The sequence below is a fragment of the Epargyreus clarus genome, unplaced genomic scaffold, assembly GCF_041222505.1.
Source record: "Epargyreus clarus isolate Ecla_fem2 unplaced genomic scaffold, WU_Ecla_fem_2.2 ptg000005l, whole genome shotgun sequence".
In the NCBI taxonomy this organism is placed as follows: Eukaryota; Metazoa; Arthropoda; class Insecta; order Lepidoptera; family Hesperiidae; genus Epargyreus; species Epargyreus clarus.
The window spans coordinates 5194254-5209628 of record NW_027332213.1 but is presented as its reverse complement, the minus strand read 5'-3'; the positions used below and the strand labels follow the sequence as shown (position 1 = coordinate 5209628).

Here is a 15375-nt window from a genome sequence, read left to right as displayed (position 1 = left end):
CGCGTGGTATAGGCAATATTCGCCTTAATTCACAGATGATATAGGTCATATGTAGTGTCAACATGAAATGAAACCAATTTAGCATAGCACTTACCATACACTTTAGGCTTAATGCATACTAAGTGTTATATGTAATCACTTAATGTAACGTTCAGTTGACAAGGCGATTATGACCTTACGGCTTTATGAATTAGACATGATTGAGGTATACACCTATTATTCATATTGGCGTGGTTATATCTTCGTGTATTGTCTTTCTATAGGTTATTATATATATTATTATTATTATATATTTTATTTAGAAATTCCATTCGTTTTCTTATATATTCCTCCATTTGCGTATCTACAATTGTACTTTACGTTTATTTTTATAATACCAACGGTGTCCATTAAATTTGAAGATAGGTGGGAAAATACCAGTATAAAAATAAAAAATAGATATATTTATTATGTCAACTAAAGTCACTTAGGAATTAATGGATCAATTACATTTATTTGGCCAATACGCTTTTTTCAAAAGCGAGAAATTAGTGAATTAAAAGCTTAAGTACAGACAAATCGATATATTCATCATTCATTCATTCATTGATTGCATCGATATCAACAATACCGAGTCAACAAAGTTTGTCTCATCTCAGCGTGAAACATGTACAAAAAGCGTCTATCCCAATACAATTTGGAAGCGAAATCCACAAATTTATTAGCAGCAAAGTCTAGCCAGAACGCAAAGGGTAAAAACTACTAACATATGGGAAATAAAACTCAAGCGAGGAAGGCGAAAAGTACCGTACGTACACGGAAATAGGATAAGAGGCTTTCGGAGGAAAACCCGATAGAGGTTGAAAGAATACGGAGACAACTAAGGAAAATTGGAAGGAAATCTGCGGATGTTAGGCGCCGCGGATATTTTATCGGATGCGAATAACTTTGTTCGGATTTACTAGCTGGGAGGCTGTGGGACACAGCGCACTCGTATTTTAAATTATTTTGCTAGTGGAGGAGGAAATTTTGATGCCTAATCTACCACTTCCTTTTAAACCGAAGATGATTATTCTGTATTTAATTATGTATTTTATTTTATAGTGTAATGTATATCAAATTTGATTTTAGAAAACCTACTGACTTGTAGGAAGCGATTACGAACTAAGCTACGAACTAAATAATCTGTGGAGGCCATTCATACCATATACTGTTCGAGACCCTATTTTTAGGAGATTTATAACCATTAATAGAGTGCTAAGCTCTTATGGATAGCAGCCTAGCACGGACTGAGAATACAAGTATGTAAATCATTGTAACAAATTATCGGCCCAGAAGAAAAAGTTACTGCATATTACATAAAGTTATCGTAATTGAAATAAAGCTTAAGAAAAATAAAATAAAATGCCTTTCAGCACTTCAGAAACATGATATGTATGTAGTCTTAACACTTTGTAGAACTCCTTAAACATCGTGGTAAACTTAAGTATAAGACTTAAGTAAAAGTGCATAATACCTGTTTGTAAAGACCGTTGTAAGATACAGCGGTAGAGTTGGCGTAGAGCCAGGAGCCGAGTGAAGAGCCTTTAAACTTATTTTAACCTGACATGTGTTTAGAACTCACTGTGATGGCCTAATGGAACGAATTTCTGCCTCTCATTTTGGTAGTTTTAATCAAAATTACTCTTAATATAATCCAGGCAGAGTTTTTTGATCATGTGGAAAATATAGAGACAAAACATGAGTATACAACATTAAGACATACAATATAATATTTTTTATGTGATAACTAGATGCCGCAAACAAGGATTTGAACGTTGAAGACTACTACTACTTTTCTAACAATCTTCATGGTTAAGCAATAAGCTACCGACTTTAGTTAAAGACTAAACCTATATTAAATTGGATTACAGATTTCCATGGTCGGCAACGACCATTTATCACAGACTATATGCTTGTATCCTTCCATTTCTTAAAAAAATACCCTAAGCTAACCTAGGTAGATCGCTTGAAACGGCTGTCGGCTGTCTCGTATACGAGGCGACCATCTTAGCCATCGGGTGGCACTATGGGCAGCAGTGACAACCATCAGGTGGACTGTATGTTACTTTGCTGTTTTAATATTGTAGAAGGTGGTAGAACCCATTGTGGTTCGACTCCGGCGGCACCACCGCCACACCTATTTCTACCTAATAACAGCAGTGTTAGGCGCTGCTGTGTTCCGGTTTGAAGGGTGTGGTAAGGGAGACATACTTTTCCGAGGCGTTCCAGCTTAGTCCTCAGGGGTAGCGGCACATCTGTGGCCGACCTCAGACAGGAATATTTAATCCTGTCTGGGATTGATTACAGATGTTCCATGGGCGGCAGTAGCCACTTACCATCAGGTGGACTGCATGCTCGTCTGCTACTCCTATATTATAAAAAAAAAAATATTGTTAAAAATAAAAGATAACTTAGGGGACAAAAAATCAGGCCGAAAATCAAACTTGGAACTACAAGACAAGTCGGTATGGAACCTGTGCACCATGTGGGTCTTAATTGAAAGTCTTATTAAGCGAAGAGTTAGGTAACACGCCACATGTGAAAGTCAGATCGGAGTTGGCGTGGAGCCAGGAGTCATCTAGAACCGGTATATTTATGCTACGTCTCACCTGCACGAAAACAGCGTTTAGAAGTCAAGATTCTACATGATAATTCTATGTGTAGGTAAATAGGTTACCTTTTCGCTAAACCTAACCGCTAAGTAATAATTAATACCGTAAGGTGATATCTGACGGTGCTTTATTGAGTAATTTTGATTTATATGCTAAGTATCTTAATTTTTTTGTGATGTGATTCCATATGATTTTAATGTATCTATGAATAGTGTACAAATCAGTAAATACTTAGAAAGGCTACGGAAAAAAAAACATGCTTCGACCATGATGGTCGTAGCATTTTTTTTGCATTTGTATGAGTAAGTCGGTTGGGTAAATTTCTGTGACTATAATTTCTCGGGTTGGGCTTTTTTTCTTATCCACCTTTGAAGGATTATAAACATTTTTTGGAAATTTTCGATACCGTGATTCAGTTTTCTAGAGTTGCTGTGGGTCACCACACTTTCATTATTTAATATAAAAGGTTTATATATTATACTTTGTGGCAAGTTAGTCCGCCTGATAAAGTTTCGTGAACTTCAACTTACTGTTACTAGTATAGGGATGCAATTATACTGATTTTACCAATAGTAATCCGCCTTGGTACAGAGAGAACGAAACTTTCTGTATTTTGCCGTAGTTCCACAAAGTTCCCTCGGAACTTTCTGGAACTTTGTTTTGAAAAGAATCAATGAGAAAGAACGAAGCAACACTTTACCGAACTTATTGTATCTGTAAATGTAAAGTTGAAGTTCTGTAACAAGATACAGTAAGTAGTTTTATAAAATGACTTTTTTTTATTGTTTGTAATACTCCATTTGTGCTCGTAAAAGTAGACCTGCAATTAATAGTGCGACACTGAAAACCTATGTTTAGATAAATTTCAATTTTATTTGAGGATGAATAGGTGCCGTACATTTGAAGGTATATGCTTGCGTGCGTGTATGTAAGTGTGTTTTCATTCTTTTGTGGGTAGATGCGAGCAAATGTACCTATATGTGAGTGTATGGATGAATGTGTTTGTGTTATTGCCTTTTTATGATTGTCGAGAAGTTTAAAACCCAAGTCTTAATACTTATAATAATGTATTTTTTCTACTAAAAGGATAATTTAAGTTTGAATACTTTCAAACGTAAAAAAACTATCCCTTATAAACAACGAAGAAAATCATATTATGAGCAAAGTTAACAAAATCGATGATAACATAATGTCAACACTTTCATTAGTATGGCTGGCGATTGATGTTAATTACTAAGTTAATTTTCCTTATATAGTTTTCTTAGAAACAAAGATAAATGTTTGGTAAACCATATCTATATATATCGCGCTCTCCCATAAACTGAAAACATGTTCTTATTTGAAAACATATCATTAGATGTAACATTAGCATTATTTATTATCATGTCGAAAAGTGCGTTTACTATTTTAATCCTTATTTATTATGTTTTTACAATCAATACCCAAGGTGGGTAATGTACAGTATATAGTGTGTTATAATTCGATTCATATTGAATTTTGTTCTAGAAGTCAAATTCTAGAAATGTGTGAGCAACCCGAAGAAAAATATATTTATTTTCAGATAATAGCAGTAATGATAAAATTACAGACAGTTAAAAAAATATTTAAAAAATCTTTATTTTATATTTTAATACATTAACATCGTCACTGTAAACAGTGTGGTGGTTCTGAGCTCGGCTGTTAAGTCTTTGTATGCGTCAGTAGAATAACAACGCAAAGAATACGCCGCGTAGTTTGGGATAATTGAAATATATGTAAAAAATAAATTTATTTTTAAGTGATCAAACGTTCCATATGCGGAAGTGACGAGGTGCGAGTAGAATGTTATCACTGTGGGCCGAAGACATGTCAAGACCTCGGACACCCCATGACATGTAAAGGGATAATGGGAAGTTGCAGATCAGAATGTGTTTGCACTGATGGGTACGTCAGAGATTCCAGCGAGAAATGTATATTGAAGAAAGAATGCTGTAAGTACATTTTTTTTATGTAATAATAGCCATGGATGTGACAATCAATTAAATGACCTGCCTGTTGTCTTATCGTCATTGAAGTCCTTGTCAGTGTTATTGTAGTCATACACCATAACTTGAACTAAAATCACCATCGAACCAAAAATGTAGTCCCTAATCATTTTCATTTATATCGCCATCAACATAGCCTTAACTAAAGCATCATGTACATATATGATGAATATTGAATATGTAAATAGTGCACCTCGTCATCTATAACCATCCTTTTCGCAATTAGAATGAAGTAGCATTGGGGTGGTCACCGTCCTTAAAGGACTGATATTGACATTAATTTGCTCACGTTTACTTCAAATGTTTTTGAGCGCAAACACAACTTCCGCATAAAGTGGCTCAGTGTATGTTACAGAAACAAATATAACTGTAGCTTCATTGCAGATAAACCACAGAGTTGTCCCGTCTAAATCAACAAAGTCTATATTTAATTTACTAATCGTAATATTATTTAGGAAAATACTGCGATACCTTATCTTCGTTGTCAGAATACCTTGTTTAGAAGTTTTGACTTCAAGTAATTCTGTTTTAATTATAATTTAAACAAACTTGCCGCCTGTTGTTGAAAGTTTTTAATTTAACACAAACTTAATTAAAAACTCCACTACTTAGTTGAAAAAAGGAGTTATGTAAGTTCTAATGATAACCTTAAATTTCTCCAAAATAAGCAGCTACTTTCCTGCCTTCCTCCTTGTTTAAGTTGAAAAAAATTCAAATTAAAAAATATGATGCCGGTAAAACCTGACACCACTCGGCTTGAAGAGCCAGAAGTCAACATAATCTAAACGTGCCGGAGTCAGTCTGCAAAAAGTTTGAAATAATCACAAGAGACTTGCTATCTCGACATGGAAAAAATGTAATGCACTCGTGAGTAAAGTGGAAACACCACTTGGACGAAGCAGATTTCATTTTATTCTATGTACTCATACTACTATTCTAGCGCGATATATAAATATTTTGATCAAAAATCTATATTTTATTATCTCGCTCAATCTTCAAGCGACTGTGGTAAACCACCAAAACTCGTCAAAAGACTACGGTTACGTCACCAGGCCTTTTTTTGTGACTCATAAAACAGTGTGGTCTGTAGTAGCTACAGCTCCACATGTACCATTCGGTTAAGTTTACCATTGTAAATAACTTTTTTTAAAGATGTTTGTTATAGAGTTACTTTCGCCGCTTCTTCTCCATAACGAAACACCTTGTGAAGGGGCTGTAGATGTATGGACCAGGGTTGTTGCTGATGCAGGTTTTTACTAGATCAGCGGATGCTGATGCTGATGCTGATTTTTTCAGATGAATATCAGCTGATGCTGATGCTGATGCTGATATTTAAAAATACTAAATAATTAATATATTTTATACTGAGGTATTTGTACGTCCCTTACGAGATTAGTTTTTTTAACCAACTTCACAAAATGAGGCGGTTTCTCAATTCTACCGTATATATGTCTTTTTTATATGTCTTGTTTATTCGCGGATAACTTCGTCGTTTATGAACCGAACTGGATGATTTTTATTTTGTTGAAAAAAAAGATATTTCCAAAGTAGTTCCATTATAAGAAAATAAGGGTCTGATGACCAGAGAAATCGAGGAGAACTTTCAAAAATCGTAAGGGCGACTAGTGCATTTGTAAAAAAATTAATTAAAAATACAATCGACTTCCATGTCACTGAAACAAATTTTGTCTCAGCACATATCTCTGAAGCCGGCGCTCATATTGAACACGCTGTTTACGCCGTTATCCAACGAAATATATTTAGCACCGATTTCAGAACCATGTACCAAACCAACATCCACTTCAGCTACCCTCCACTCTACAGTGACACAGAAGTCGGCATTTATTTGTTATTTTTTTTACAAAAACTACACTGTGTCATATCTTTGTTCAATAACGAAATATTTGGTCATATTGCACTTTTAACTGGATGTGGCATTATGAATTGAATACATAATTCTGTTATTGATTGATTGAACTATGATCGAAAGTTATTGATGTCTGACCAAATTACGTTGTCAATACAATCGAATGATTGTTTGATGACAACTTGTGTTTATAAACTTCTGTGATCGGCTAAAACTCCACGTGATTTAAGCTCGGTCCCGCCTTCAACGAACACGTTAAAATTTCAATATCAGCATTAAATATCAGCATCTTTTGTTGCGGATGCGGATGCTGATGCTGATATTTAAAAGAAAGCTGATAATCAGCGGATGCTGATGCTGATGCTGATATTCGCAACAACCCTAGTATGGACATTCAAAAACTGTGTAGAACCTATTTTGAATAAAATAAATGATTTGATTTGATATATTAAAAGACTACAAAGTCATCACTACCGATAATATTCCGTATTCAACCGAATGCCGCTACATCAAATGCGTTATTAAATTTTCAGCTAGTTGCGGCGGTGATAGAAACGCTACAACCGGTTGCGGCAACCACTGTAGCAACAGGTGTTCCGACTATAGAGACGTGAACAAGACATGTATGAGCGGTTGTCGGTATAACAGCTGTGATTGCAAAACCGGTTACGTGTACAATGATAGGATGGGTGTGTGCGTTCTTCCTATTGATTGTTGTAAGTAACACAGGTATAAGTAGTAAGTTCTCTGTTAATATTTTAGATTAACACTTGTGCCAATTAATATAGGTACATCACAATCTATAATATCGTAAAAACTTCATACTTTGCCTTGGTTGAAATATAAAAAAGCTATTACAATAATTTTTTTATACATAATTTGTGACTGCCGATTTACATCAAATCAAACTAAAATAATTACTTACGGAAGTTAATTATTTCGGGGCTAACCCAGGCGCTTTCACAATTATATTTCCGTAATTGCCAAATCGAATAGTGAAATAGCTACAATGTCGAAATGACCTAATAAGGGTGTTTTTATTATTTTTTGGTTTTATTTATACTACTTACTGTTTCTTTTTCTTTACAGAACGACAGTAACGCAATGAAAACAAACATTTTCGTAATCTCAGTGGTGTTCAAGAATTCAATCTTTTTGGAGTCGGTCTCCTTTGAGAAATATGCTGGAATATTTTGTATGTATCACCAACATACATCCACATGAGCCTACGTCTGCATTAAATTATATAGTCAAAACATAAAAAAACCTTTTAAATTTACATCTCGACCAACTGCAAATTTGAGGTACTTAAAGTCAAATCCAATGAATAGCCTAGATTAAAATATTTCACGGAAATTTCCAAACTACTCGTGCACGATGATAGTCGGGAACTGGGTGCTTAAACTGTATAGGCGAGTTTCAAGTTTTTCAGTAAAAAGATTATTGCCTGTGGAAATTTTTGCGCGAACTTCAGCGGAGAGCTATAAATTTGCGAAAAAAATAAAAAAGATCTTAGGTATCTATCTGTGTCGGAGATCGAATCGAAAGAAAACTTCCAACACCTTTCTTCGGTCGAAGATTGATGATACTCTGCGCTCTGTATTTTTTGCTTTAACTGCAGCTTGGGAGCATTTACACGTACTTAGAGAATAATTACAGTGTAGAATCACACGTTTTTAGATTTCATCAACGGTCAGGAATGTCGGAATGTGTTACAAAAACTTTTGATCTTAATTGTTATTTTATCGTACTGAAATACCTACCGAATGAGCATGCAATCCACTCGATGGTAAGTGCCAGCCTCTTAAGGCTACCAGTAATCATCAGAAAAGATTCTTACCTGATTAGATTCCTACCTGAGGTTGCTCAAAGATGCATTGGTACCCCTGAGCAGTAAGTTGAAAAGCCTCGGATAAATATTATGTCTTCCTTACCACACCATTCAAAGCGGAACACTGCAGCACTTAACACTACTGTAACTAAAAAGAAATATTAAAATATTCGAAAAATTTTGTACCTACACCAGAAAATTACTGTAGCAAAATAATTTATCTGGCAATCACGACTAACATAAGCAAATACGGGCGGACAAACAAAAATGAAAAGTCCGAGTGAAACGTGTTGACAAAATTTGTTTAGTTTTAGTACCGAAGTTAAATTTCGTCCGAGGCGTAACGATGTTGCTACGTGAACGCTGTTTAATGGCGGGTTCTACACAGTTTTGCAATTCCACCCTTCATGTATACGGCTAATGATATGGCCTTTAATCTGACGCTATGGAGTTTAGTAGACGCGATTTGCATGATAGTGATTGCATGGGGTCATGTCAGGTCAATGCAATGCATTCATGAGACGCCTTGTTTAAATTCCTCCTAGATACAGCCGGGAAGATAAAGGAAGAAAGCCAAGATTTATGCTTGTAGCCTGTGTGTATATGTGTGTGTACTGTTTACTCTTGTGTGTATTTTTACCCGACTGCCAAGGAAGGGTTATGTTTTTCGCGCGTATCTTGTATGTTTGTCTTTCTTTATTTGATCCGATCTAAAAAACGGCTGGATGAATTTCAACAGTTAAGGTGTCATTATATTTGTCTCAATGACCCGAGTGTCCTTAGATAGGTGTTAGTAAAAAAAAACATAAATGGCGGATTTTTGGCGCGAAGTAGTAACACATATAAAAAAAAAAGTTAACCGAACCTATCGAGTAGGGTATCAAATGAAAGGAAATTAAACGGAGATTATAAAAACATATTTGTATATATATAAAACAGCAAGGTGACTGACTGACTGACTAACTAAATGACTTTTTCATTTTTCAGAAATCAACGTACAGCCTAAACCAAGGACCTTACACTTCTGAAATTTTGCACATAGGTTCTCTATATAGCGTGAATAAGTACTAAGAAAGGCCTTTTGGAAATTCTACCCTAAAGAGGGTAAAATAGGGTAAAACAGTTTTTTTGAAATCCTTTAATTTTGAAGCAACTACTATAAAATTTTGTATTTGGCTTTCTGGATAGGAACAAGGACGCACTTATTTATCGCCTGCCGAAAAATCGACCCCGTAGAGGGTAAAATAAGGGTTTAAAGTTCATTTGAACAATTGTCAATTTTGAAGCAAACACTATGAAATTTTGTATCAGGCTTGTTAGATAAAAATAATGAAATTCTACCTCTAACGAGGTAAAATAATGACCGAAACTCTGATTTACTGAAGTTATATATTTTATAGACCGTAAATGGTGGATTTTTTCGCGAAATACGAGTAGTAACACGTTTTAAAAAAAGTTAACCAAACCTATCGAGTAGGGTGTCAAAATACAGGAAATTAACAGGAGATTACACATACGTTATATACCTAATATATCTTATATATAAAATTCTCGTGTTTGTTACCGTACTCGTCCGAAACAGCTTCACCGATTTTCACCTAATTTTATATACATATTCAGTAGGTCTGAGAATCGGCCACTATCTATATATTTTACCTCTAAGTGATAAGGGTTGTTCACCCTTAACATTTTTTTATTTATTTGGCAAAACAACATTTGCCGGGTCAGCTAGTACATATATACTCGTATATACACATCAAGATGACTGTCTGACTAAATGAGTGAGTTGCTGTACCAGAGATCGACGCAAAGGGAAACCGCTGAACTTAAGCGTGCTGGAATTTTACACATTTTTTAGGTTCTTTATATAGCGTAAATGAGCAATACGAGGATGAAATAGGATAATATTGTTTGAACATCTTTTGTTTTTGAAGCAGACACCTACTATGAAACTTTGTATGTGGCTTTCTGGATAAAAATAACGAAATGCCTATTTCTCTGCTTTTGGAAATTCTACTTTAGCCTTTTTGGTGCAGTCGGGTTTTTGATTTTTTTAATTAATTACTTGTTCTTTGTGTATTCTAAACATCTATGTAAAATAATTGTCAATAATAATAATAGGTTTTGAAGCGGTAATAAAATAGCAAATATACGCGGTTGTGATACCTCAAGAAATTTTCAAGTTATAATGACGTTAGAATTGGACTTCGTGAGGCAAAGCCGTAGCAAATCAAACAATTACTGTTTAGACACGCTGAGGGATCTTCATGAGTGACATCACCTTTATAATAACGATAATATATTGTAATGCGTTTTAAACTTATAGGTATTCCCATTTTAATGCGAAATAAAATAATATAAGACATTCCAACTTAGTCCTCAGAGCAATCACCCGTGGCCGATCTCAAGTATGATATCAGACCTAACTGCGGTTGCTTAAAATATCTGTGGGCACAAATAACCACTTACAATCTGACAGTTTACATGCCCGTTTGCTATTTCAATGTCATAAAAAAAAAATTACCGTGTAGGGGTTTTAACAAAAATGGTTTTATTCGAAAATCGAGATTAAAATCGTGACTCTACACTTGCTAGTCACCGAGAGACGGGGTGAGGCGCGAGACGTGGGTGGAAGGCCAGCGCGTGGGCAAAGAGCGCTCTCATTGGTAGTTATTACGCGGGAAGTTTGAAAATACAGAAGGAAGCACAGATTATAAAACAAAAATAGGGAAGCGCGCGCTACAACCGACAATTAACAATCTCATTGCAGGGGCTACATTTATTTGCTGCTGTCATTCTATAAAATAATTATAGTTTCAAAACTAAATACCACGCTAATAATGCACAAGGAAAATCGTTAATCCTGATTCCTGACGATCCTGATGCGAAGAATGGAATAAAATTATTAAAATCGTGTATTATCACCGGTTCTTAATAATTGTTCAAAATTTTAAATTAATCGTACCGACCAAAGTGGATAAAATGAGGAGTTCAAAGATTCCGTTACATACATACAGGTCAAGCTAAAAGCGTGGTAAAAACTAAATCAGGGTCATAGGTAATGTGGATAGCATTTTATATGAGACAATATTTATAATTCACAGATGTAACAAGCATGAAATATTACTAAGTCGTGAAATTCATTACGGAACAAAGGATTTGGGGACAAAAAGTTGATCCCAAGATAACAAATACAAATGATAATAAAAAGAAAGCTATTTTTGCCGCTTTACGCGACTTTGTTTCAAGATTTCTTTTGAATAAATAAGTTGTTAATTAATTTTATTGTCTGTTTTGTTACAAAATATAAATAGAGGATAATAACGTAATAAGTATTGTATAATATTTAAATAACATTTTTTTAATAATTTACGAATGTGTATTAAATTTCATTCACTCGTGAAGTGAGACTCCTGTACTTCAATCGGATATAAAATTAATTATATGTATTATAGAAAAAAACTTTAGTATAGATATAGATTTTTTTAATTGCAACTACATGATGATACAGAAGGGTAGAAGACAAGATGTATATCACAATACTTACCATTAGGTGAATTGTATGCTCGCTTACTAACTGAATATTATAAAAACGAACATAATAAAACATCCATACGGTTACATTTCTGTAAATTTACCGCATAAGCACTATTTAAATACGACAGAACTTGCTCAAACATAATCCAGGGCAATAATCTTCATTTAAATATAACTCAAGTTTGCACAGCGCTATACAGTAATGTAAGCCTTGTATAAATAAGCTGAAAACGCCAGTTTATTTTCGTCGTTGGCCTGATGAAAGCTGAAGTGAGGATAAGCTGAGCTTTCAATGGTTAAACACTTGGTATAACGTAGCGGTTGAATCGCGACTTTACGCATGTGTAGTTTGGTTTATGCAACAAAATAATCTGACTTTTCCAAAAAAGATTCTTTTTTAATCAACAGCCGCTGCTTGAATCGATTTAGATGGTTTAAACTGTGTTCGATGTAGGTTGGTTAGGTTTGTCCCTGTAGTCCCGGGACCAGAATAGGGCTACGGTGTCCCCTGCCTGTCGTAAGAGGCGACTAAAAGGGGATATGAGAGGAGCGTAAATTGCTCTCCCCCCATGGCAGAGCCCGATAGAAGGGCATCGCGTTAGGAGGATTCCGGTTGTGTTCCGTTGGAGATCCCGGAGTTTTTCGCCACGCGCCGAGGACGGCTACCGGGGGGGTTTTAGTGCGGTAAAAGTCGCACAACACCCGGCGTCGCTCCCACGGCGTTGGGTACCTTTTGAAGGTTTCCCCCTCGTAAAATAAAAAAAAGGATTATTACCGCAGTAAAACCCCCCCGGTGGCCGTTCTCGGCGCTGCCTAGAGAGCTCCGGGATCTCCAAAGGAACGCAACCGGAGTCCTCTTGGCGCGTTGCCCCGTCGGGCATCGGGGTCGTGACGCGCGCCACACCGTCTAGTGCGTACGACGGTGTGCGACCATATATACCGTCGTCCTTCCCGGGGCCGATGGCTGGGCGGTTCGAGCTCCCACTCTTGCCACCCGCGACCCCAGAAGCCCCGTTTTAGTCGCCTCTTACGACAGGCAGGGGATACCGTAGCCTTATTCTGGTCCCGGAACTACAGGGACAACTAGGTGATACCTATGTATATTTTTCTCAATATTATCCATAAGAACAAAATATGCGTTGGGTCGCCAAATTAAATTTCCGATATATTATATTTTACGCTCGGAGCGCAAATGTTTGTTCAGGCCGCGGGTTTGTTGTCCGACGTCCCGTGTGTGAACAGATTTACATACTTCAACAAAAAATACATAGGCACATGTATAATAGATATCGCTTTATTTCTAATGTAGAGTTACATTAGAAATAATTTTAATATAAAATTATGCTATTAAAGAATTATTAAGAAACTGTGATAAATTTTGTGAACAATATTACGAACACATTCATAAAAAAATCCATATGTTTTACGGAGGGTAATATTTTTTGAGAGCATGTATGTATGAATGTATGTCTCATTCTTTGGCACGCCCTGCATCCCAAACGGCTTGACGGATTTTACCATATGAGGTGTCTGTATATTCATTTAAATTATAAGTGATGTGGAGTATATTTCTAAGCAGGTGGTTTTAGTTTATTTAATAACTGTGTAAAGCAGTTGGAGGACGTTTTTGACGTGACAACGTCTTATAATTCGATGGAACCGTCTACACGCACCAAAAAACATGACTCATGCGGCGTTACCTCGCTCTGAGGCGTTCCATGTAAGGCTTGAAGTGCAAGCGAGAGCGCGGAACGAGCGACAAAGAGGCACAACCGACCTCCGCGTATTTACCTCCTTATCTACAAATATTAATACAAAATATGTATCAAAAAAATAAAATTAAATTTTCTATTGAATACTGCAACCATTCCATCAGTATTTTCTTATGACGTTGTCACGTTCAACTATCGTCAGTAAACCGACTTTACAGACCTCAGAGCAATGACTATAGCATAGAGCCCGAGGTAAAATAACAACTACATCGCGTATACTGTATCTCTTTTTTAACGTAAACGGCCTCTTACAACTTTTTATGTTGCAAAGTAAGGAAACGCGCATAATATTTAGCAAAAAACGGGCATCTAATGGGCGACATCGTTTAACTTCATGGCAGGTTCATCGGTAAGGTATAATAAACAAATGACGGGGTTTTATACGAAAAATTTCAAAAAGTTCTATATTAACTAAATAAACATTTTATTCACTTCAAGAGATTTATAAATAAGTTATTCTTTTTTAATGCCGTTAATGTGTCTAGTTTTCTATCAACTAGAGGTCGGGTCGGTCCACACACAAATCTATGCGAATTGATGAAGACACAATCCGTTAATCCGTCGGAAGTTTGATCCGTCCGAAACCAAGGTTTAACTGCTACCTAATGATAACGACACCGACAGTTTAATTATCCCACAAAGCTATACAATCCGTAATTTACTTAAATGTTTATTAACTTGGCATATTGTTGTTAACGCGCTGAATGCTACACGACCGCAAAATCGCCACTGCGCTACAAACCACATGCCACTTTATTTAGTGCGAATATATATTGTACAAGTAACCAGTAACAAAAATATTGTGCTCGTGTACCTATTATATTATTTATTTTATTCATCCTCATGGAATTATTATTATTAAGTATTATTTTTATTACAGGAGTACCAAATAAGCATGCAATACACCTGCTGGGAAGAGGCTATTGCTCATGCTCTTCTATCATCAATCTCAGATAAGAGTTCTACTTGAGGTTGGCCACAGATGCACCTCTGAGGGCTAATTTGTAACACCTCGGATACTTATTTGAGGTGTTTCAACTTAGTGTAAGACTACTTATGTCTATCATACCCTTCAAGGAACACAACAACGCCGAACACTACTGTTATTATGCAGAAAAAGAGTGGCGTCGGTCTCCGGAGTCAAACCACAAATGGTTCTACCACGTTTAAAGCGACTTACTTATTGTTATTGTTAATATACAAATAAATTGCAAAGTCAATAATATCTCAGGGTGTTAAATCTCTTACGATGGAGCAAACTTAAATAATACGAAGATTACTTTGGAATTTGATTCAAACTGACAAGAGAGAATATTAAAATATCAATTTTAAGCCCCGGCGAAGTTTCCGATTTTCTCGAGAACGCCATAACTTTTGTTATTGTTTAGTCGTAATGAACAGGAATCGTGTTCATTATGCTTTGTAATTAATGTCTTATCTACGTACCTATTAAATAATTATACAAATTATTTCGAATATATCATTAATATTTAATTGTGAATATTTAATTAAAGATACATATTTTCTGTAATAAATATTTTTTTAAATTTTTTTTTTGCCTCTACATTTCATTTTTTTTTTCGTTGATTTAAAAAATGGCAGATTTTGATAAGACTTCACGATAGCGGCATAGGCTATATACTTCTAAAATAATTAGGGCCTCAGTAAAATTGGATAACCACCTGCGAAGCCGACGGGGACAGAACAAAAG

At 35.6% G+C, this 15375-nt stretch overlaps 1 protein-coding gene across 1 annotated transcript in view; it reads left to right on the top strand.

The window, feature by feature from the left end:
• Positions 1-646: 646 nt before the first annotated feature.
• LOC140757834 (uncharacterized) overlaps positions 647-15375 on the top strand; it is a 33876-nt gene continuing 19147 nt past the window's right edge. The window contains exons 1-3 of the mRNA XM_073093704.1: positions 647-731; positions 4412-4603; positions 7058-7240. Of these exons, the coding sequence (XP_072949805.1) occupies positions 647-731; positions 4412-4603; positions 7058-7240 (460 nt within the window). The remainder of the gene's footprint in view (positions 732-4411; positions 4604-7057; positions 7241-15375) is intronic.